Genomic DNA, 23,439 nt, shown 5'->3' with positions numbered 1-23,439 from the left:
TCTGCGATGTAGCTCAATAAAAGGACTTCTGTTCCTCCAATGTATCAATGTTATGTTATAAAACAAATGCCGAACGCCATAGCGTGCACTATTGAGTTATGGATGCACTTGGGAGGTTTGCTAAGCACTCAAGAAGCTAGAGTTGCACTCGGCTATCGCCTCGCGCGACTCTTACGCTTCTTTCGTGCTTAGCAACCTCCCGCGTGCATCCATAACTCCATAGTATACGCTATGCCGTTCACCATTTGTTAATTCAAGCTTAAAGGGATACTCTCTCTCCTGTGATGAATTTTTGAAAAAAGACGGATAACAACTTAAATAAAAATAAATCTTTTGAAAAAAAGGGGAAATCTTTTGTTGTTTTCCTTTAAATTTGAAACTTTTCTCGACGCGTGGTTCGAGCGTAGGGCTTTGCCCCCCAAAGGAAGTGACGTAGAAGGGAGAACTCATTTAACTTCCGTTGAGAGTTCTTTCACAAGAGTACCGAGATTTCTTCAATAAAAAACGCACCCCAAAAATACAATAATACCGCAACGATGCGTGGCCAGTGGATGTTCCAATACGCGTAGCGATGGAGAAAGCCTTCATAAATGACCCGAAGATCCTAATTTTGCTAGGTTATGGACGAGAGCCATGAAAAACACGCGATCCGATTTTGAGAACCCAACAAACTGTAGCCGTCTGTGCAGCATTCACTACTTCACTACAGATTCTTTTGAGGAACAGTCAGTTCTGGCGAAATCTATGGGTTTAAAGATGAAAGCCCTTTCTAAAATACAATGCTGTTCCCTTAATTTTTTATATTAATCCGCCTGTAAAAAAGAAACAAAGGCTTGAGGACGAAAAAAAAAAACTCTTATCTTCACAAGTCGTGACACTAGCGCGGGATTATCAAAACAAAATCGACAAGAACTACGTGGAGCATACAGAAAACGGAAAACTGCAAAGGGGTATGTATTACCTGTAAAAGAAATATAAACCTGTTCTACTCACACCTCTGAACCTGCAAAACACTTGCGGGAAAATCCATCACATTCTTTCACTTGGCGTGTTCTCCCCTCAGCAGAAACATTCCACAAGCGTAGGATCGTCGAGGGGCTAATGATCCAACAATTCCACCCCAGTTTGAACAAACAAGTCATTTCTTATGTCTCCAAACTTTTCCCATCGGGAATTACATAAGATATGTATGTATGTACAGACGGTCAAATCTTTCAACCCTGATGATGACAAACAGCCGAAAACGTTTGGTTTTAGCATTTTAATAACTTTTCTTAATCTTTTTAGCCTTGCATATATAATATCAAATATGAACCTGTATTCATTGAATGAAAAATGCAGCAAAAAGCTCTTTCAAACTTATAACCCAACTCATTTACCCGGTGCGTGTTCCAGATCCTCGATGCACATATAGAAAATGAACAGCTCTCCCTTTCCAAAGAGAGTTACCGAACAATTAGGTTTTGCATCGGTAGAATTCTCACCCCAAGCTCAAGATATCATGGTATCCACGGTATCGCTTATGAATGGTTTAGCTCCTACCTAGATAATCGCCATAAACAATGTTTTGTAAATGGTTCGCTCTCAATTAGTCAAGTTCTCACCTGTGGAATTCCGCAAGGAACAATTCTAGGACGTTTGCTTTTTGTTCTATACCTAAATGATCTTCCTAATTGCCTGTCTAATTCAGTTGCACGTATGTATGCCGACGATACTCACCTGACCTTTGCCAGTAACAACATAGAAATGATCAATAATGTTATGAATCACGACCTATCCAATGTTAACACATGGCTCACTGCAAACAAATTGACTCTAAATTCATCTAAAACTGAATTCATGTTAATTGGATCGCGGCAAAGGATAGGTACCTACGATACTTCCCCTAAACTAATCATAGGTGGTGACATAATTAAACAAGTTAGCTCAGTCAAATCTCTGGGTGTACATATAGACGAAAACCTCTCATGGAATATGCACATTGAAAAAATAGCCAAGAAAATCGCATCGGGCATTGGAGCAATTAAACGTTGTAGGCCTTTTGTTAATCGAACCACGCTTGAGTCCGTTTTCAATGTCTTAGTTCAACCGTACTTTAATTACTGCAGCGAGGTCTGGGGGCATTGTAACAAGGGTCTTTCGAATAAGCTCCAAAAGTTGCAAAACCGGGCTGCCCGTATTCTGACCTTCTCCAGTTATGACACAAGCGCTGATCCTCTTTTTGTGCAACTTAACTGGAGACGGTTAGATACTCAGCGACAAATACAAGTGGCCACCATGGTCTATAGATCTATACATGGTCTTGCGCCCGACTATCTTGGTTCTCTTTTCACTAAATATGATCCTCCATATAATCTAAGGAACTCTGAAAACAAACTAGCTGTTCCATTGCCCCGCACCAATTTCCTGAAAAATAGCTTTAGCTATAACGGTGCGGTTATCTGGAATAGCTTGTCCCCTGATATTGCGGCAAGCAAAATCACTTCAATCCTTCCGAAATGGTTGTCGCAATTTCTTCGTCTGAGTCGACAAAACACACACGGCATCTATGTAAAGCAGAATTTCTTTATAATTTTCTATTTTACTTTTAAATTTTAGATCATGTTTATATAGATTAAAATAGATTGTAACTGTAATAATAGATTGTAATAATATTATCATTTTATCTGATAGATTTACCGGGTCTAAATAAAAAAAATATAAAGTTCAAGATGTCAGCACCCAAACTTCCAAAATAGGGAAAGATGTCTCTGTGCAATTTCGGAGCAGTCGTACCGCTAGAGGCAAATTCAGTCACTTGAAAATACATAAAAATACAAATCTGTTGTGACAGTAGTTTGGCCGTCCCGAAGAAAGTAACCAAACCGCACGCTAAAATAACTTGGCAGGTTGTCAGACGTCCGTTCCAGTAAAGAGTAAAAGCACACAACGCACTTCGCTCAAGGAGTTTTTTACGTCGACCCCGGTTCAGAGTGAGGAGGAAAATTCGGATCAAGAGGAAGAAGGTGAAGAAGAAGTAAAAGAATGAGGAATTACGCAAGTTTAAGATTTACATAACACGTGCACCGAATGTGAAAGAATAGCTTTATTGTGTTAAAAACAAATGCCGGTCTAATCAAGTTGAGGTCCTACATTTTTAAGGCCAAACGCTGCTGCATTTCTCAAATCTAACGATCACTTCACTTTGTGAAGTGACAAACGAAGAGATTTCGCCAAAAGGCGAAGATTTTAGCTCAGAGAAATCGCTTACCAGTCTGTTTTGTAATCGCTCGAATGGATCGGCATCATCTGGTTCATTCGAAGAGTCAGAACTAGCCTCACTGTCGTAAGGCTCAAACACCATTAATGGTTCAGTTCCATGAGCGTCTGCACTCTCGATCACCCCCGCGATTAATCCGAGAAGGAAAACTCGAATCTTCTAGAGTCGGACTCCACTACGATCGCTCGTATGTTTTTCAGTTCTCCTTTCTACGTCATTGATCACGTGTTTAACTTAGCCTGCGAACAGGCTCCCGGCCTGGAGGGCGCGAAGCAGGGGAAGGAAGGGGAAGGTTTCTGTGTCCCCACTTCTGATTGAACGGGGAGCCTGTTCGCAGGCTATGTCTAACTAGGAGCCATTTGAACTTCCGGTCTTTGAATTGAGTGAATTTCGCGCTTTTGCAACAGGATTTTAATCAAATGAGAGGTTTTAGGGAACTTTTTCCTCTTCCAGTAGTCGTTTTGGCAAAAGACCTACATTTTAATTAAATGTTAAAATTTGGTGGAGAGTATTCCTTTAATGCCTGAGTATTTAAATGCTAGACCATCGAAAGTCACGAAGATTACAGATTACTCCGTGAGGTAGATATGATAGGAGATGGGAATCAAAGAGGGAAAAAGGGAGAGGGTACCAGACTATCCCCCTCCCGTGCCGTTTCTCCCCCCTCCTCCTTCCCCAAGTTACACCTGCCACAAATTGTGAAACAAACTGTCTTTGATTTATCAAAAACGATCTTCTGAAGTTTAATTTTTTTGGCGTGAACGAAAATGAGGTATTTAGTGTTACAAAAGATCCATGCAATTATGGGTTTTTTTTTGTGTGTGTGTGTGTGCGTGTGTGTGTGTGTGTGTGTGTGTGTGTGTGTGTGTGTGTCTGTGTGTACCGCCATGTTTGATCGTGTGTTTACCGCCATGTTTGATCGCCATGTTTGCTAGTAGAAAGATATCGAAACCAAACTAGTGTTTTTTGTAGCTTTACCTGAATAACAGTCGGCCGGTTGAGAAACCAACAGTTTGCCCTTCTTTAGCTAAACTTTGTTTTAGCTATCTTCAATTTAGCTAAATTTTGAGAACTGCTTCAACAAGGTTTTATGCCAACAATGGACAACACTATGAAACATCCCATTTATGGACAAATTTAGATTGTCGAAAATCTTGGGAGACCCAAGGAAGACTTCGATTAGCCCTCTATGCTCCCTGAACATCGGTAGGCATGTTTCCCATACTCATGGTACTGACGCGAAGAAAAATTTTTTACAATCCAGAGCTTCATTCAGTTGAGATCATTGTCTTTTTTCTCATAACCGTAGCGTTTGATTTAGAAGTGATATTGTAAGGGAAAATTAGATGTTAGTGACTGACGTTCAAGGGTTTTTCAACCGGCTCAATTTATTTCCAGTCATGTTGATTCTTTATTTCGAAACATGATATCAACGTATTTGTTATTCTTGATTAATCCTTTATTGTACATACAATATTTAAAACCGTAGTGAGCAGCTTTTTTTCCAGCAGGGAGCTGGGGAGCAGGGATTGTGTAGTGGTGAGACCACTCGCCTCCCACCGCTATGGCCTGGGTTCAATTCCCGGACCTAGCGTCACATGTGGGTTGAGTTTGTTGATTCTGATCCTTGCTCCGAGGGTTTTTCTCCGGGTCCTCCGGTTTTCCTCCCTCAGCAAAAACCAACATTCCAAGTTGTGTAGTACAGGGATTGTGTAGTGGTGAGACCACTCGCCTCCCACCGCTATGGCCTGGGTTCAATTCCCGGACCTAGCGTCACATGTGGGTTGAGTTTGTTGATTCTGATCCTTGCTCCGAGGGTTTTTCTCCGGGTCCTCCGGTTTTCCTCCCTCAGCAAAAACCAACATTCCAAGTTGTGTCCCCAATTAGCTTCAAGCTAAATACCCCTGACACATTAATAAAGTTTTATTATTATTATTACTTATTATTAGGGAGCTCGATCGTCCTCCCTTTGTGACGCTTTTTTTCGGTCACGCAACATTGATTTTGCACCGATGTGTGACGGAGAAAGTGGATCAAAAAATCGGGCTTTCTCCAAGATAGCTTTAACTCGATCGTAATATATGTTTTAATCGGTTTTTCGACTGACTTCTCCTACATCAACATTTTGCGCTGGGCCGCGGCGTTTCTTTAAATTTTTAGCCATGCGAAAGCGAAACTGCCACGTAAACACTGGACTTCAATTCGTATTGAAAATATCGCTTTTACTATCGATCCTCCACTGTTGAGTTATCTGGCATAGGTTATGCGTGTGCCTTTTGCCGACTTGCGCACCGTCAGTTTTCCTTTGTGTTATTACCAGATTTATCTATCTATCTTTTGTCATTAGTGTTGTCGGACGAGATCACAGAATTTCCGTTCCTTGGCCCTTGACTTTAGCCGTAAATAGAGAATTCACAAGCGCTATCGCAATTTTAATGTTTGTACGTTTACTATATGAAATCATTATTGGTACAATCGTACAAAGCAATATTCTCTCAGACCTCGAAACCGCAGACCGCAGACCGCAGACCGCAGACCGCAGACCGCAGACCGCAGACCGCAGACCGCAGACCGCAGACCGCAGACCGCACACCTCGAGAACGCACACCTGGAAAAACGTATATACAGTGTGTAATTACCAAATTTATCTCTCTTCCTTCTGTCATTGATTTTATCAGACGAGATATCGGAATTTCCGTTATGCGAAAGCGAAACTGCCACGTAAACACTGGACTTTAATTTATATTTAAAATACTTTGTTTACGATCCTTCACTGTTGAGTTATCCGTGTGCCTTTAGAGTCGACTTGTGTGTGCACTATCAGTTGCTTTACGTTTTCCTTTGTGTATACAGTATGTTATTAGTGAATATATCTATCTTCCTTTTGTCAGTGATCTTATCAGACGAGATCACAAAATTTCGCACAACACCGAAATACCTAGTTAAACAATAGAGTGTTTCTGTCGAGGAACTATCAGCTGTTAGCTGCCCCGCGGAAATTTTATGTTCTTAAAAGAAATATTTGCCCGAGAAGCTTCGCTTCTCGGGCAGATTTGCTAGTTTTAAGAACATCAGATTTCCATGGTGCAACTATCAGATCGATAGTTCTGAGACATAAACACTATTTTCTTTATTGTTCACCACTAAAATTTCTTCCGCTTGCCAGTTTAAAAACAATCAACAATTATTACGATCGAGTAAAAGCTCCATTAACCAGTAGTGTTTATAATTACAACCACTTACCACCCCTCCCTAAGTAATAACACTCTTTCCCCACCCCTCCCTCAGTACTTTTCGACTGCACCCACCCCTTCCTGATTACTAAAGGTGTGCCTCCTCCCTTATAAAATTGTCCAAAAAATAGTCCAAAAAATCGTCCTAAAACTCGTCCAAAATAGTCCAAAAAATCGTCCAAAAAATAAATCAGTCCAGTCCATATTTTACCCTGTGCAAGTTCCGAGATATAAACACTCTATTGTATTAATTGTTTACCACTAGATTTTCTTCCGCGCGCCTGTTTAAAAACAATCAAAACCTGCTAAATGCACTCGAGACACTCGATTGTACCAAAATTGATTTCATATAGTAAACGTACAAACGTAAAAATTGCGATAGTGCGTGTGAATTCTAGTCAAGGGCGAAGGACAGGGAATTTCGTGATCTCGTCTGATAACTTCAATGACAAAAAGAAGATAGATAAATCTGGTAATTACACACTGTATACCCAAAGGAAAACTAATGGTTTCATAACCGCATATACGTTTCATAACCGCAGTTCATATACGTTTCATATGTTTGCCGCATATACGTTTCATAACCGCAGTTCATACATATGTTTCATATGTTTGTTGTTGTTTGATTTATCATCTACGGGTTTATGTCGAATTAATTTGATGGCCTGCTCTCAGTTGGCTTGTTAGCTCAATCGGTAGAGCGCTGCACTAGTATCGCAGAGGTCAGTGGTTCGAATCCCGTACAGGCCTGAAATTTTTTTCAGGTCTGATTTTCCCTATTGCTCAAATAGTGCTTTACTGCGAAGGATCGTGCACATATACCTTGGAAGGTATGTTAATATAAATCATGCCTCATGATCACCATTCTCGTTCCTTCTAGTACATTGTTACCTCCTTGATTTTTAGCCTCATGCACCAGCAAACTACAATCGTCCAAAAATCTTAGGAACACCACATCATTTTCAAATAAAGACAACAAAATTATCATATTTCTACTACTTATTGTTGTAAACATAACATTTCTTAGTATGCGACTGTAAATTATCAACATCACGAGCAGGACAATTGCAGGATAGTCTGTTCATACCTAGTAAAAAAAAAATAGAGTGCTTCTCAATTTGGCGACTTTGATGGCTCCTGGGTGACATTAGCTCCGAGGTCTAAGGTTAGAGGTCTGGTTCAAGCCCCAGGGCAGACTAACACTCAGGGTCTTGATATAACTCAGGAGCATGCGCTACTTTTGCTATGACATCTGCAATGGGTTAGACATTCTAGTCTTCTTAGAGAAGGACAATTAACACAAAAGGCCCCGTCTGCTGCATCTTCTCTGTACAAAAAAGCAGATGCACGTTTAAGTAGCTCATGACTTTTCGCAAAGTGTAGAGAATGTAGCTCCCGATGTTGTGGTGTCGCCTTGTTATTGTTTAAAACAAGCCTCCATTTAAACCATTTATGTTCCTCTTGGGTTCATCCATAACTCGTGATCTATGATTTACCCTGCCTACATTTTCGGGCCATCGAATCTCAGCCCAAGACGTTCTTATCAGTTTAAATTCAGGTAGCCCTTGTCTCGAAACACTAGCCATTAATTATCCATTCAAAGTGCTTTGAAAAATGTTTTCTACTTTTTACCAAAGTTTCCACAACAATTCATCGAAACACGATCTATTAATCATTCAGACACTGATTCAAATGTTAATTTGTATTCTGCTTCATAAAAATTGCCTCATGGCACCGATGGCATGTACCTTATCAATGATTGGTGAAGCTATTGTTGTAGGGATTACGGCTAATTTTGTGCCGGACAAGTAGGTGGGATAAACATTTACCAAAATTTGAACTACCGACTGTTCCCTCTTAAGAACTTACTCATTGTTAAGGGGGTATAAGAATTAAATATCACGTTTACTTTTTAACCTTAGACTTGACCGCATGAAATAAACAATTGTATTCTGCATAATATATCTATGGGTCCCCCATAGGGTCACTTTGATAGTTTCATACGGCCAAGTAGTCTTGAGGTAAATCCGAGCGCTGTGATTAGTTTTTACTCGGTTGGGATTTTGCCATACGGACCGTTTTCGCGGAAACGGTCGTAGGCCGTGTATTCCGACGTATTGTTATGCAATCGCGTGCACGCATGCGCCGTTCAGTAAGTCACCACGAGGTTTTTTCTACTGGCTTTTCCTCCATGTTTGTTTTAAACTTTTACCGTCGGTTTTCCTTAAATAAAGGATCAATTTTTTTTCAAATTGCAATGCGCCTGAACACCGTGTATTTTTGTTCTCGAAAATCGGCAAATTTTGGTCAGACTGCTCTCTAATAAATCATTTCTTATTAACCTCACTTGCTCAAAGTGTCCTGGGGCATATTGGCCCTCATTGGGTTTGGATGGACCGAGCGCTGCAGGGTCTGTACTGCCACGACCTATAAGTGTGATGGAGAGTTGCAAATTCATGATAAAACATGCTTTCTTTTTTGTGGGTGTTGTGCTTCTTTGCTCTATCCATTTTAATTTGCGCGACGAAAAGCCGTTTTCAAAGCTGTGAGGTTTTCCTCTTTTCACAAATGTTCACAATTGAAAATGAAAAAGGTCAAGAAGAACATTGCAATCGAAAGCTTCAGAAAACACATAAGTTGACTGTTTTATGATCGAACAAAAGTCCATGTGACTTGTCTACGTCTTAAACAGAATCATCAAACCGGAGGGAACGACGTACACGGCAACCTCACTAACGGATCTTAAGCAAAGATGTACATAAAGATTTTTGGCCCGGGGGAGGGGGAAGAAAAATGAAACAAGCGCCTGGGATACACAACTGAAGCCGCTGCTAACGTTTGGCACTCTCTTCGAGTTTCACCCAGTATAATAAAAAACAAGATAACGAGCTTGCCAAAGGAGTGACGCTAAAACAAATCATGCTTGAATAATCTGGGTGGGGAGGGGCCACTGCACGCTCCAAAAGTAAAATCGAAAGATAATAACCACACAAGTATCTATTTGATGCAAAAACATGTCCGTGTATTTGAAAAAGACATCATCTCTTACGATCTCACATTTGACCGCAAACAAATATATAAACTTATGTAAGCTCTCACAAAAGGCTAATGTATATATAGTCCGTCATTATTCTAAAGATCGGTGAACTTAGATGCACTGAGTCGAAATCAACCATTACTAGACCTAATCATCCCGATTAAACGAAGCTTCTCGTACACTCTGTAGTTAACGCGCGACATTCATCTAAGAATGTATGAGAAAATAATAGATAAAGCGTTTATGTCTCCACTTCAACGAAATTTCAAATTCTAAGGTAATATCACAAGGAGTCTCTTAATCTATTACAATACTTTGAAACTTCTCAGACTGAGATCTACAGTGCTATTAAGTCCTGAGCTATTCATTTGGAAACCTTGTCAATTATACTCCTTCTTACAGGAGGAGCCTGTTTTTAGTTTAAGTTCCATCAAATATAAAACATAACGAAACCACCAGGCTATCTTTTACTTTATAAATTTACGTTGCTGATAAGAAGAGAGTGATATGTACACAAGCCAATCAATCAAAAGTCATAATTCAGAAGAAGCAGCACTATATGGCGATTCATAAACGATTTTGTCCTGAACGTGGGACTTCAAGCAAAGAAACGTCTTTAACCTGTCTCCGATCACAGAGTTTGCAGATCAGGATACAAGAAGCTCAAATGATATCAAATATAGCGAAAATATCAAAACGGTCTAGATTCTGGCGAAACTTCTCCAGCAAAGGGACAGCAACGTCTAAAAAGAATTAAAGGCCTTCGCCGTTTTTAAATTAGCCCAGTTTCTAGACTATCTACAAGTCCATCTTCTCTTCTTTTCAAAGCAGCTTAAACCTTAATTCACGACGCACCTCCTTTTCTGTTGTAGCCGAGAGAAGTTCCTCCTGACCTCTCGTACCCTAACATGATCTTGACGGTATCTCGAAATAAAAATTACCAGTGCTCGATCAAGACAATGCTTGGCCTCTTGGAGTTCGCTCAGGTCACTGTGCAAGTTACCCAGATTGTTTTAATAGGCTGCAACATCAACATGATCGGGTCCAAGCTTCTTCAGACGAATCTCCAGTGCACGCTTATAGTAGTCTTTTGCTTGATCTGTTTCGCCCAGGTCACTGTGTAAACTACCCAGATTGTTGTAAGAGGCTGCAACATCAACATGATCAGGTCCAAGCTTCCTCAGACGAATCTCCAGTGCACGCTTATAGTAGTCTTTTGCTTGATCTGTTTCGCCCAGGTCACTGTGTAAACTACCCAGATTGTTGTAAGAGGCTGCAACATCAACATGATCAGGTCCAAGCTTCTTCAGACGAATCTCCAGTGATTGATTATAGTAGTCTTTCGCTTGATCTGTTTCGCCCAGCGCTTTGTGTAAAATACCCAGATTGTAGTAAGAGGTTGCAACATCAACATGATCAGGTCCTAGCTTCTTCAGAAGAATCTCCAGTGCACGCTTATAGTAGTCTTTTGCTTGATCTGTTTCGCCAAGGTCACTGTGTAAACTACCCAGATTGTTGTAAGAGGCTGCAACATGAACATGATCAGGTCCTAGCTTCTTTACAAGAATCTCCAGTGCACGCTTATAGTAGTCTTTTGCTTGATCTGTTTCGCCCAGGTCACTGCGTAAACTACCCAGATTGTTGTAAGAGGTTGCATCATCAACATGATCAGGTCCAAGCTTCTTCAGACGAGTCTCCAGTGATTGATTATAGTAGTCTTTTGCTTGATCTGTTTCGCCCAGCGCTTTGTGTAAAATACCCAGATTGTTTTAAGAGGTTGCAACATGAACATGATCAGGTCCTAGCTTCTTCAGAAGAATCTCCCGTGCACGCTTATAGTAGACTTTTGCTTGATCTGTTTCGCCCAGGTCACTGTGTAAACTACCCAGATTGTTGTAAGAGACTGCAACTTTAACATGATCAGGTCCAAGTTTCTTCAGACGAGTCTTCAGTGCACGCTTATAGTAGTCTTTTGCTTGATCTGTTTCCCCTAGGTCACTGTGTAAACTACCCAGATTGTTCTAAGAGGTTGTAACATCTACATGATGAGGTCCTACCTTCTTCAGAAGAATCTCCAGTGCACGCTTATAGTAGTCTTTTGCTTGATCTGTTTCGCCCAGGTCACTGTGTAAACTACCCAGATTGTTGTAAGAGGCTGCAACATCAACATGATCAGGTCCAAGCTTCTTCAGAGGAATCTCCAGTGATTGATTATAGTAGTCTTTTGCTTGATCTGTTTCGCCCAGCGCTTTGTGTAAAGTACCCAGATTGTTGTAAGAGGTTGCAACATCAACATGATCAGGTCCTAGCTTCTTTAGAAGAATCTCCAGTGCACGCTTATAGTAACCTTTTGCTTGATCTGTTTCGACTAGGTCACTGTGTAAACTACCCAGACTGTTGTAAGAGACCGCAACTTTAACATGATCAGGTCCAAGCTTCTTCAGACGAATCTCCAGTGCACGCTTATAGTAGTCTTTTGCTTGATCTGTTTCGCCCAGGTCACTGTGTAGACTACCCAGATTGTTGTAAGAGGCTGCAACATCAACATGATCAGGTCCAAGCTTCTTCAGACGAATCCCCAGTGATTGATTATAGTAGTCTTTTGCTTGATCTGTTTCGCCCAGCGCTTTGTGTAAAATACCCAGATTGTTGTAAGAGGCTGCAACATCAACATGATCAGGTCCTAGCTTCTTCAGAAGAATCTCCAGTGCACACTTATAGTAGTCTTTTGCTTGATCTGTTTCGCCCAGGTCACTGTGTAAACTACCCAGATTGTTGTAAGAGGCTGCAACATCAACATGATCAGGTCCAAGCTTCTTCAGACGAATCTCCAGTGCACGCTTATAGTAGTCTTTTGCTTGATCTGTTTCGCCCAGGTCACTGTGTAGACTACCCAGATTGTTGTAAGAGGCTGCAACATCAACATGATCAGGTCCAAGCTTCTTCAGACGAATCTCCAGTGATTGATTATAGTAGTCTTTTGCTTGATCTGTTTCGCCCAGCGCTTTTTGTAAAATACCCAGATTGTTGTAAGAGGTTGCAACATCAACATGATCAGGTCCTAGCTTCTTTAGAAGAATCTCCAGTGCACGCTTATAGTAGTCTTTTGCTTGATCTGTTTCGCCCAGGTCACTGTGTAAACTACCCAGATTGTTGTAAGAGGCTGCAACTTTAACATGATCAGGTCCAAGCTTCTTCAGACGAATCTCCAGTGCACGCTTATAGTAGTCTTTTGCTTGATCTGTCTCGCCCAGGTCACTGTGTAGACTACCCAGATTGTTGTAAGAGGCTGCAACATCAACATGATCAGGTCCAAGCTTCTTCAGACGAGTCTCCAGTGCACGCTTATAGTAGTCTTTTGCTTGATCTGTATCGCCCAGGTCACTGTGTAGACTACCCAGATTGTTGTAAGAGGCTGCAACATCAACATGATCAGGTCCAAGCTTCTTCAGACGAATCTCCAGTGATTGATGATAGTAGTCTTTTGCTTGATCTGTTTCGCCCAGCGCTTTGTGTAAAATACCCAGATTGTTGGAAGAGGTTGCAACATCAACATGATCAGGTCCCAGCTTCTTCAGACGAATCTCCAGTGCACGCTTATAGTAGTCTTTTGCTTCATCTGTTTCGCCCAGGTCACTGTGTAAACTACCCAGATTGTTGTAAGAGGCTGCAACATCAACATGATCAGGTCCAAGCTTCTTCAGACGAATCTCCAGTGATTGATTACAGTAGTCTTTTGCTTGATCTGTTTCGCCCAGGTCACTGTGTAAACTACCCAGATTGTTGTAAGAGGCTGCAACTTTAACATGATCAGGTCCAAGCTTCTTCAGACGAGTCTCCAGTGCACGCTTATAGTAGTCTTTTGCCTGATCTGTTTCGCCCAGGTCACTGTGTAAACTACCCAGATTGTTGTAAGAGGCTGCAACATCAACATGATCAGGTCCAAGCTTCTTCAGACGAATCTCCAGTGATTGATTATAGTAGTCTTTTGCTTGATCTGTTTCGCCCAGCGCTTTGTGTAAAATACCCAGATTGTTGTAAGAGGCTGCAACATCAACATGAACAGGTCCAAGCTTCTTCAGACGAATCTCCAGTGCACGCTTATAGTAGTCTTTTGCTTGATCTGTTTCGCCCAGGTCACTGTGTAAACTACCCAGATTGTTGTAAGAGGCTGCAACATCAACATGATCAGGTCCAAGCTTTTTCAGACGAATCTCCAGTGATTGATTATAGTAGTCTTTTGCTTGATCTGTTTCGCCCAACGCTTTGTATAAAATACCCAGATTGTAATAAGAGGTTGCAACATCAACATGATCAGGTCCTAGCTTCTTCAGAAGAGTCTCCAGTGCACGCTTATAGTAGTCTTTTGCTTGATCTGTTTCGCCCAGGTCACTGTGTAAACTACCCAGATTGTTATAAGAGGCTGCAACTTTAACATGATCAGGTCCAAGCATCTTCAGACGAATCTCCAGTGCACGCTTATAGTAGTCTTTTGCTTGATCTGTTTCGCCCAGGTCACTGTGTAAACTACCCAGATTGTTGTAAGAGGCTGCAACATCAACATGATCAGGTCCAAGCTTCTTCAGACGAATCTCCAGTGATTGATTATAGTAGTCTTTTGCTTGATCTGTTTCGCCCAGGTCACTGTGTAAACTACCCAGATTGTTGTAAGAGGTTGCAACATTAACATGATCAGGTCCTAGCTTCATCAGACGAATCTCCAGTGCACCCTTATAGTAGTCTTTTGCTTGATCTGTTTCGCCCAGGTCACTGTGTAAACTACCTAGATTGTTGTAAGAGGCTGCAACTTTAACATGATCAGGTCCAAGCTTCTTCAGACGAATCTCCAGTGCACGCTTATAGTAGTCTTTTGCTTGATCTGTTTCGCCCAGGTCACTGTGTAAACTACCCAGATTGTTGTAAGAGGCTGCAACATGAACATGATCAGGTCCAAGCTTCTTCAGACGAATCTCCAGTGCACGCTTATAGTAGTCTTTTGCTTGATCTGTTTCGCCCAGGTCACTGTGTAAACTACCCAGATTGTTGTAAGAGGCTGCAACTTTAACATGATCAGGTCCAAGCTTCTTCAGACGAATCTCCAGTGCACGCTTATAGTAGTCTTTTGCTTGATCTGTTTCGCCCAGGGCACTGTGTAAACTACCCAGATTGTTGTAAGAGGCTGCAACATGAACATGATCAGGTCCAAGCTTCTTCAGACGAATCTCCAGTGCACGCTTATAGTAGTCTTTTGCTTGATCTGTTTCGCCCAGGTCACTGTGTAAACTACCCAGATTGTTGTAAGAGGCTGCAACATCAACATGATCAGGTCCAAGCTTCTTCAGACGAATCTCCAGTGCACGCTTATAGTAGTCTTTTGCTTGATCTGTTTCGCCCAGGTCACTGTGTAAACTACCCAGATTGTTGTAAGAGGCTGCAACATCAACATGATCAGGTCCCAGTTTCTTCAGCTCAATCTCCAGTGCATGATTATAGTAGTCTTCTGCTTGGTGTGTTTTGCCCAGCTCGTTATGTACAATACCCAAGTTGCTGTAACATGCAGCTTTTTTCAGGTCCTCTCCTTCGTGACTTGTTTCAATCATTTTTAACTGCAATTTATAAAAGACTAACGCTGCTCCAAACTCACTGTGGTCATGGCACATGTCACCGAGGGTGCAAAGGCCACCAGCGTAAGAACTCAAAGACTTAAGTGCTCTCTCGGAGAATTCTGGCTTTTCTTTTCTAATTACCACATGTTCAAGTTTTAAGCTTAACATCTTTAAATGGGGAGCTAATTTTGTTCCCACATCAATAGAAGCTAATTTTTCGAATTTTGAGAATGACATTACAGCCCCATATACCACTTCGTAAAGTTCATCCTTTGTCCAATCTTTCGTCGCAGATTTAATAACATCGTGAACAATACCATGAGCTCGAATATAGACACCACTCACTTTTTCCTCTTCTTCCTCTTCTTCTTCCTCTTCTTCTTCCTCTTCTTCTTTTTCTTCAATCAGCAATAATGAACATTGATTCATTCTCATTCTCATCATATCTTCATCTTCAAAATCTTCATCTACTGCTCTGACGTACTCGATAACAGCTTCTTGAAGGATCGGCTGTAATGCACACACAGAGAGAAAATTGAAGATGTGATGGAAAATTATATCGTCCGCCATCGCCTTTTCGACAGCGAGTGTTATTACTTTGCTCATGGAGTTTGGATAGCTTGGATTGCTCTCAGCAAGTCTGATTTCAGTAGCACTTCGTTTCCCCTCTTCCAATTTCTTCAGGTAGTCGCTCCAGCCAAATTTCGAGGATACCTTACTCTGACGAACTTGTCGCACATACGTGGCTGCAGCCGCTAGGGCAAGTGGCTGGTAGTCTAATACCTTAGCAACTTCTTTCTCTACGTCATTAATTGGGATATCAGAAAGAATGCTCAGCAAAGAGCATGCGTCGTTAGGTTGCATTCCTGCGCTGACGGAAAGGTTTTGTACGGAAGAGCTTGTTAACGGCATAGACGCAGTGCCCTGCGTTGTTATTAGCATCTGGCCCCTTGCCCACACCTCGTTTCCTGCATCAGGCAAAAGACCGCTTGAAAGAGAGTTCCCATTATCAACTACCACCAGCCATGAAGTGTAATGCTTAATTTTTGCACCTATTAGGGACTTGAGATATGAAATCTTGTCGTCTGTGTTCAAATCCTTCGAGCCGTAAGTGTTTGTTATTTCATATCCGGGACATTTGCAATGTTGAGCAAAATCGACATACGAGTTCAAAATTGTTTCTGGGCTTTCAGCATTCAGTGTCATGACAAATGAAGCTGCGGGAGGTGTTTCTTTGACTTCGTCGTAGAATCGCTTGGCTGCTAAACGGGCCAGCTGAGATTTGCCACTTCCTGGATTTCCTGACAAATACAGTATGCTCATCCCATCATCGGTGCGTTTTAATGTTTGCAGGTTTCGCATAATTTCATCAACTTCAGATTCTCGAGCAGCGATGAGGTGTGTTGGTTTAGGAGGGAGAATGCAAAATGGAGAGACATCTGCGTGTAACTGTTCTTGCAAGGCAAGCCTCTGTTCTTCTTTTACTTGAAGTACCTTTTCTTTCTCTTGAAGCTCTTTTTCTTTTCCTTTAAGTTCCTTTTCCTTCTCTTTAAGTTTTTGTCTCAGGTCGTTAACCTCCCTTAAAACTTTACTTAACTCCTCTGTGGGGAAGGCTGTTTGATTTTGGACTTGATTGATTTTTAATGTGGGAAGACCGAGAGCGACGAATGCAGTTTTCACCCGCGATATAACAATATTGAAATCTCCGTCAGAGAGTTGGCCTGCTTCGTCATGTGCGATTTCATTCCGAATATTTCTTATATCATCTATGTTTGATCGAACCACTGAATTGAGACCGTGGATACAATCTGAAAAAAGAATAGCGTAAAACAGCATGGTACAATCCCATTCAGCTCTATCGCCATTTTTCATGGTTGATAACAGCCGTGCGTTTTTCCTTCTGTTCTTTAGGGACTCCCCATTCCAAAAGTCCAGTCCATTTTTAGGTTGATCTTTCCATTCTCCTAGTCTTGTCTTGTGGCGACTGTCCCATTCTTGTTTAAAGATTCTTCGCAGACCCTCTGTTATAATATCAGTGACAACGTAACAAATCCTGAAGTAATTTAGCTGCTCTTCCGTGTATTCAAATGCAGCGGCCATTTCTTGTTTGAACCTGCGCAAAACCAAAGTTTTGTTAATGGGCATCAGGGTTGTCTTTGCAAATAGTATATGTGTCAAGATCTAGCGATACGCGCTTAGACATGTTTTTTTTAGGAAAGGGGTGGGTCAGAAACAAGGAAGTCTATTTCCTTTATTCACAGGGTGGAGCTAAATTGACGCCAGGACTAGGGATATGAAGGAAAATTGAGCAGCAAAGAATCAAGGCTACTTTTTAACAACTTCACATCATTTTTTTTCTCAATTTAATTTGAATGTATCAACAAAGTTGAAATGGTAAATTGGCCACCGTTACGATTATAAAAGCTGACGTTTCGAGCGTTAGCTCTTCGTCGGAGCGAAGGGCTAACGCTCGAAACCTCAGCTTTTATAATCGTAACAATGGCCAATTTACCATTTCAACTTTGTTGATATATTCAAATTATTTCGTTACCCCCACCGACGCAGCCCCAAACAGTTTCTTTAGAAACTATCAGCCTTTATTTTTTTGGCTCATCCGAAGAAGCAAACGAAGTTAACTCTGATTTTACTAATTTTTGTTCAAATATGCGACTTAAGGAAAATCGATCACCTACCTCGTCAATTCCGCGTTAACTTTCCTGCAAAAACTGATACCGCACGAGTCCCTCGTCAGGTAATGAATTTTCCTATAATAAAGAAAATGTTTAAAGCATCAGGAATACTGTCTAAGTCTGAGAACTGATGGTCAAAGTCAATAATTTCTAAGCTATACGAATTTTTTTCCGTCTTCTCAGTTTATCTTTTTTGCGTCCGAGGTAATTAGTTTTGATAATCTTACTTAATAAGGTCTCTTAACATTGAATTCCATTCTCTCAGCTCACTTTCTAGTGATCAATAAAGAATCGCTTCTCACTTCATTCAAGTATGATAGCGTTAAGTAAAAACCAGCCATCACTCTTAGATAAATACTAGAGAACTTTGCCAACCTGAGCCGAAATAAATTCCCAGCGTACTGTATAAAATGATACACACCACACGTGACGGTTAACTTTAATTTACGTCAACCCGTGAACTGTTTCTTCACGAATGGAAATTATCACTCTGATTCTATAGATCGATAACAAAACCAAATTCAGAGAAAAAAGTTATCTGGAACTCACTTGAATCAGTAACTTAGATAATACATACCGTTCTGGAAGTTTGGGAAACCTTTGGAATACTTGAACTGTCTGCGTTCAAAGGTTGAATAGTTAAGAATCACATGCATTTAAAGCTGCACACAGCAGCATATCCGGTGTTTTATGTATCATAAGCTAAATAACGCTGGCATTGTGATTGGTTCTTACCAATGATCGACTGGAGGACAGACGCATATATCATATAAAACAATCAGAATTCTAGCGCATTAGATCATATCCACATGTATTTTGCGCTATATAAGTAATAATAAATTGAATAATAGATCATCCATGATGCCGTGGGTCTGTTTAGTAATAGATCACAGAAGACGTCAAAATAGTAAGAACATCAGTGACACACTCTGCTGTGCCTCACGTGACACTTTTGTCATCTATTATTGAACAGATACATGGCAACATGTCATCTATTTTTCTTTTGTTTGAGAAGTATTAAGAATAGTTTGTTTTGATTTCTGATCCATCACCTCTTACAGCAAAGTAACACGGAGATTTGAACGACTTTGATCTGATTAGTAAATGAATATTACAAATTCTCATGCTGTTCGACAATCTAGACGGCTCCTAACAGCGGAAGGAAGCCTTCTGCATTTAGTGCTGCCACAGATCTGCTCTGGGTTTCTGTTGCTTGAGGTTTCTTTCGCAATAATTTTCAAATCTATTTACTTTTTGTTCACGGCTTATGTAACTGTTATCAGTCAAGGCTTACTTTCACGGCAAGTGATCTGTAATGAAAGATAAGTGAAAATGACAAAACGGGGTCTGTGTTAAAAGTTGGTAGAGAGACAGAATTCTTTCCAGCCTGAGCCAAGAGATATATTTGACATAATAAGCGTTCTTTTATGCAATATTGACGTTTGGAACAAGTTTAAGAAGACATTTCACGAAAAGCACTTTTGTTGAGGGGTTTTACCACTCGCTTGGCAAATTAACAAGAGGTACTGAGACTCTGTAATTTTCTTCTTTATTCTCTCTCTTGTTCCACTGCTTATTTCTACTACTTTCAGCAAGGAGTGCTCCAGTATTAAATACAAAAATCACAGACATGTTTGGGCTAGCTAACCGTGGGAGCTTCCAAAACAGGATGTTCAGTGTGGGTAAAACTCAAGGTCAGTTTTACCAACTCAAACATGATCACCTAGCAAACTAGTTATCTTCAACCATAACAAAGGATTAAAATGTCTAGCACGGTAAGTGCTGAGCCAAGTTCAAAATAGCACATAGGGGCGAAAAGGCGAGACTTAATAAAACAAAAGGTAAACCTAAAAATGCTTGAAATAACGAGCCTTGAAAACGCTCTACAACACTTGTTTTGTTCGCTATTTATTTCGTTTCTTCTTCATCTCACGGACATTAGATCTCAAAGCTTCAAAGGCTTTGGCAGTTTGTTCGCAGCTGGATTATCTCACTGAGTTCTGGAACTATCACTACAGTGCTGGTATACTGTGGCAATGCAGTGCTGGTATACTGCGGCACTGCAATGCTGGTATACTGTGGCACTTCAGTGCTGGTATACTGTGACACTACAGTGCTGGTATACTGTAGCACTAAATAGAGTTTTATCTCTTGAGGTCCTCTTATCTCTTCCACCTCTAGTCCTTAAAATGGATGATTCTCCCAGCAAAATTTCTGGAGTTTTAATGAAGTTGTGGCAGCCGTAATCCGCTGCTTTTTGCCCCTTGCGTTTTTCATAATTACTGTCAACTTTGCTAAACAGTTCCGTCTTTTGTTCATTTGATACGGTCAGCATATTAGACAATGGATCGTATCAGTTAGAGTATCAAAAGAACGTAAGGTCACAAACATCTCTTTTCTAACCTAAAGCGACGATAGCAGAAGTCGCAGTGCAATTTTATCTTTTTGCTAAAATAGTTTTCTGTATTACGCTCCTTCTCCTGCGGCGTGTTTCGTATCAAGATAAGTATTCTACAATGTTCGCTTGTTTCTTTTTCGTTTGAAACGAGTTGTATCTGCTACGCATAACTTTCAGGTAAGTGAATTAAAGTTTGCTTCACGTTGTCAAAGTTCTAGAAACTTTTCGTGAGGTAATAATACTTTATCAGCAATAAAGAATATATGCTGCTTTCTGTAGTCAACAAAACACTTAAGGAACTCGCATGCGAAAGCTAATCTGGCTTCGTCGCAATGCACATAAATCACGTCTCTAGGCAAGACAGCACAAGAGACTTCGAGAGATTTCATTGGAAGGCCGCACAATACTTATAAAGCGATGATCGAATAATTTTGACGCCATATCAATGGGCCATTTGAACTGCTTTTGTTTTGCTGAAGTAAGAAAGACAGGTTTTTGGGTTACGTCAGTTAAGAGAAAATAGTTTGTATTTTCCTGGTTACGTTTCTTTACACTCACTCAAACAAACTTTGATCGTTGAAAAATGATCAACTTGAATGAAAGGATGACTTAAACTGAAAATAGAGCTGGTAAAGACCTTCTTCAGCTTGAGCTTAGTAATCCATTTGAAATAAGAAGCAACCTGCTTTGGAGTATTGAAGATATTCGGTGCCCGACCAAACATAGAAGTTCTTTTGTTGAGTTGATAAACTCAGAATATTAGATTAAAGAAATTACAAAGCATAACAAAATAACATCAATAACATTTTCACTGATGTAGGGGAATTTGCGTTAAGGAAGATGGGAGAAATCACGGTTAAATTTCATCTTGTTACGGTCTCATGAAGCTCCTTCTCTTCCAATATAGCAATTCTAGGAAGTAGTTTTCGTTTGAAAAGAGTTGTATCTGCTACTCATAAGTTTCATGCAAATGAAACTAAGGTACTTGCTCCTGTCAAGTTTTGGAAACTTTTTGGTGGTGATTGATCATCTGCGATAAAGAATATAGGCTGCTTTCTGTAGTCAACAAAACACTCGACCAACGCGAAAGCGAAAACTTCTTTGGCCTTCAGGCAAAACACCTTATCTACCTCCCTAAATAGCTGCACTCTGCAAGTTTAATATCAATTGTTTTACTGATAACTATTGAATTTGCTTTGGTTTGATTCTTTGTCCATCATCTCTCCGCAGCAAACAACACTAGGATGTGCCTCGACACGCTAACCTTCATTATTTTTCGAAGTTCTTTCGCTCTACAAAAGTCTGGAAAATTCGTCATTAAGTTGGGTACGATAACCTTACTTAGCGTGGAAGAAGTGAGACGGGGGGGTAAGATTGAGCTTACCCCATCCCCACTCCCTCCCTGTTCACATTAAAATACAATTCCATATGTATTATTTGCTTCTATACCATTCCGAAAGAATATTGTACACCGCACCGCAATACGCTATATAAGTAAAATAATAAAGTTGTTATAATCATTATCATTAAGTGATAGTTACCTCCAAATGTGATTGACATGAAATCGATGCCAGTGATTTGTCCAACATACACAAATAGAAACACTGAAACAAAAAATGCGTGCGTAAGACTACGCAATCGGAAAGAGAATAAGTAAGAAAGAAAACCGACGCAAGGACAATATGAGCTATTTAGAAGCTAATAACCAAGAACATGAAAGTGAAACTGATTAGTTACATACTGTGACCTTCAGAAATAATCTCTAGACATTGCATCATTTTTTATGGCACCGTTAAAGCCACAAACGTCAGACTTGCGATTTCTGCGCTGATCCGTTGAGTTTATGAGCAGAGCTACTTAATGGGGGTTGAGTCAAATTATAGAGCAAATCTAAATTCTGTTCGAGAATGTGTTGATCAAAGTCCTTTTCAGAGCAGCAACAAGGATAAGACTCCACAGTTAAGCCTCTGTAGAGAATGTAAATATCTCTTGTCTGAAACAACTACTAAAATCGGTTCTGAATTTCGTTTAGGCGTCAAAATTCCAACCAGACAAGACAAGAAACTTAAAATTGCTCATCCGCAACCAGCCTTCGACTTGTCAACAGGAACACGAAAGTGAAACCAGTGTGTTACCTATTGTGACCTTAGCCTTGAAATAATAATCCCATGACACGCGTCTTTTAACAGCAAATGCGCTGATCCGTTACGTGTAAATAGAACTATTTCATCGGAATGGGGGACGTTGGAGGAGGTAAGTGAAAAAATGAAAAAGTGGTAGAGCAAAGCACATCAGTTCTTCCCCGGTCCCTTAGGCAATATTTCAAGAAATTCTCGAAGCGGTTCTACTAATACAAAGCAGATAAAGGGCAACATTAGGGGAATACTAAACGTTGAATGATTTACCGCCTGCTCTCGTGTTTGGTGTGATATTTCAAGTAATAGGAGTCAGTAAGTAATCTTGAACAGAGGTCAACCATATTCGAATGTCCTCTTCTAGAACGTTCTGATTAAAGTCCCTTTACCGAACGGCATTGTAACAATTTATGAAGTAAAAAATGATAAAAGCACTAAACTGAGCCTTTCACCGAAAGGAAAATTTTTGAACGAACAGTTTAGTATTCAGTTCACCGGTTATCTTCAGCGAAAACATTCAGCATTTTCTTTATAGTAAAAATTTAGAGCCAGCTGAAAGTATATAGGGTTAGAAAATTAGGGGGGAAACGTGTCTGGAAAACGATGTTGCAGAGAAGATCTTAATCGACTGCGGAGTTGTCTGTGTCAATTTCTTTCTACGGTTTTACCTTAGACAACATACATTCGAAAGTCTTCCCATCTTCAAAACATACCTAACGTGCTTATTGGCAAGAAACTTAACGATCTTCGTTCGTGATCAATCTCGAGAGCAAAGACATGTAGCTCTTGTTGTTGTCCAAAGATAGGTAGATGTTTAGTTTAAATTTCATAAGTGGCAAGTCCTGGCCCTTTACGGAAACAACTAAATTACGCTCTGACATAATGTACTTACCAGTGAGACTTATTTCAGTGCCTTGAGGAACACAGTAAGGTTGTTAAATACTATTGTTGATCTGATCATCTTTTCACTGCCGTTTTAGATCGTGATGGGCTGGCACGAAGAATAAAGACTCCAGACCGTTTCCTTGCTATCAAAACGTTCCAATTTACATCGGAGGAAAAAACAAAGCGAAATAAGCGA

General features: G+C 40.5%; 2 protein-coding genes across 2 annotated transcripts in view; one reads left to right on the top strand and one right to left on the bottom strand.

Moving 5' to 3' along the window:
* Nucleotides 1–23,439, top strand: part of LOC111347607 (uncharacterized) — a 563,268-nt gene that overhangs the window by 95,716 nt on the left and 444,113 nt on the right. The gene's annotated exons all lie outside the window — the stretch shown is intronic.
* Nucleotides 9,493–21,998, bottom strand: LOC148731459 (uncharacterized). The gene is made up of 5 exons (XM_088761202.1): nt 21,765–21,998; nt 18,403–18,443; nt 17,829–17,900; nt 11,587–17,248; nt 9,493–11,082 (listed from the first exon to the last, which is right to left on the bottom strand). The coding sequence occupies exons 1-5, from the start codon at nt 21,810–21,812 to the stop codon at nt 10,543–10,545; spliced, it is 6,363 nt and encodes a 2,120-aa protein (XP_088617328.1). The 5' UTR covers nt 21,813–21,998; the 3' UTR covers nt 9,493–10,542.

This window comes from Stylophora pistillata, chromosome 5, assembly GCF_964205215.1.
Source record: "Stylophora pistillata chromosome 5, jaStyPist1.2, whole genome shotgun sequence".
NCBI lineage: Eukaryota > Metazoa > Cnidaria > Anthozoa > Scleractinia > Pocilloporidae > Stylophora > Stylophora pistillata.
Note: the sequence above shows the minus strand (reverse complement) of the source record. Positions and strands in the feature narration are given on the sequence as shown.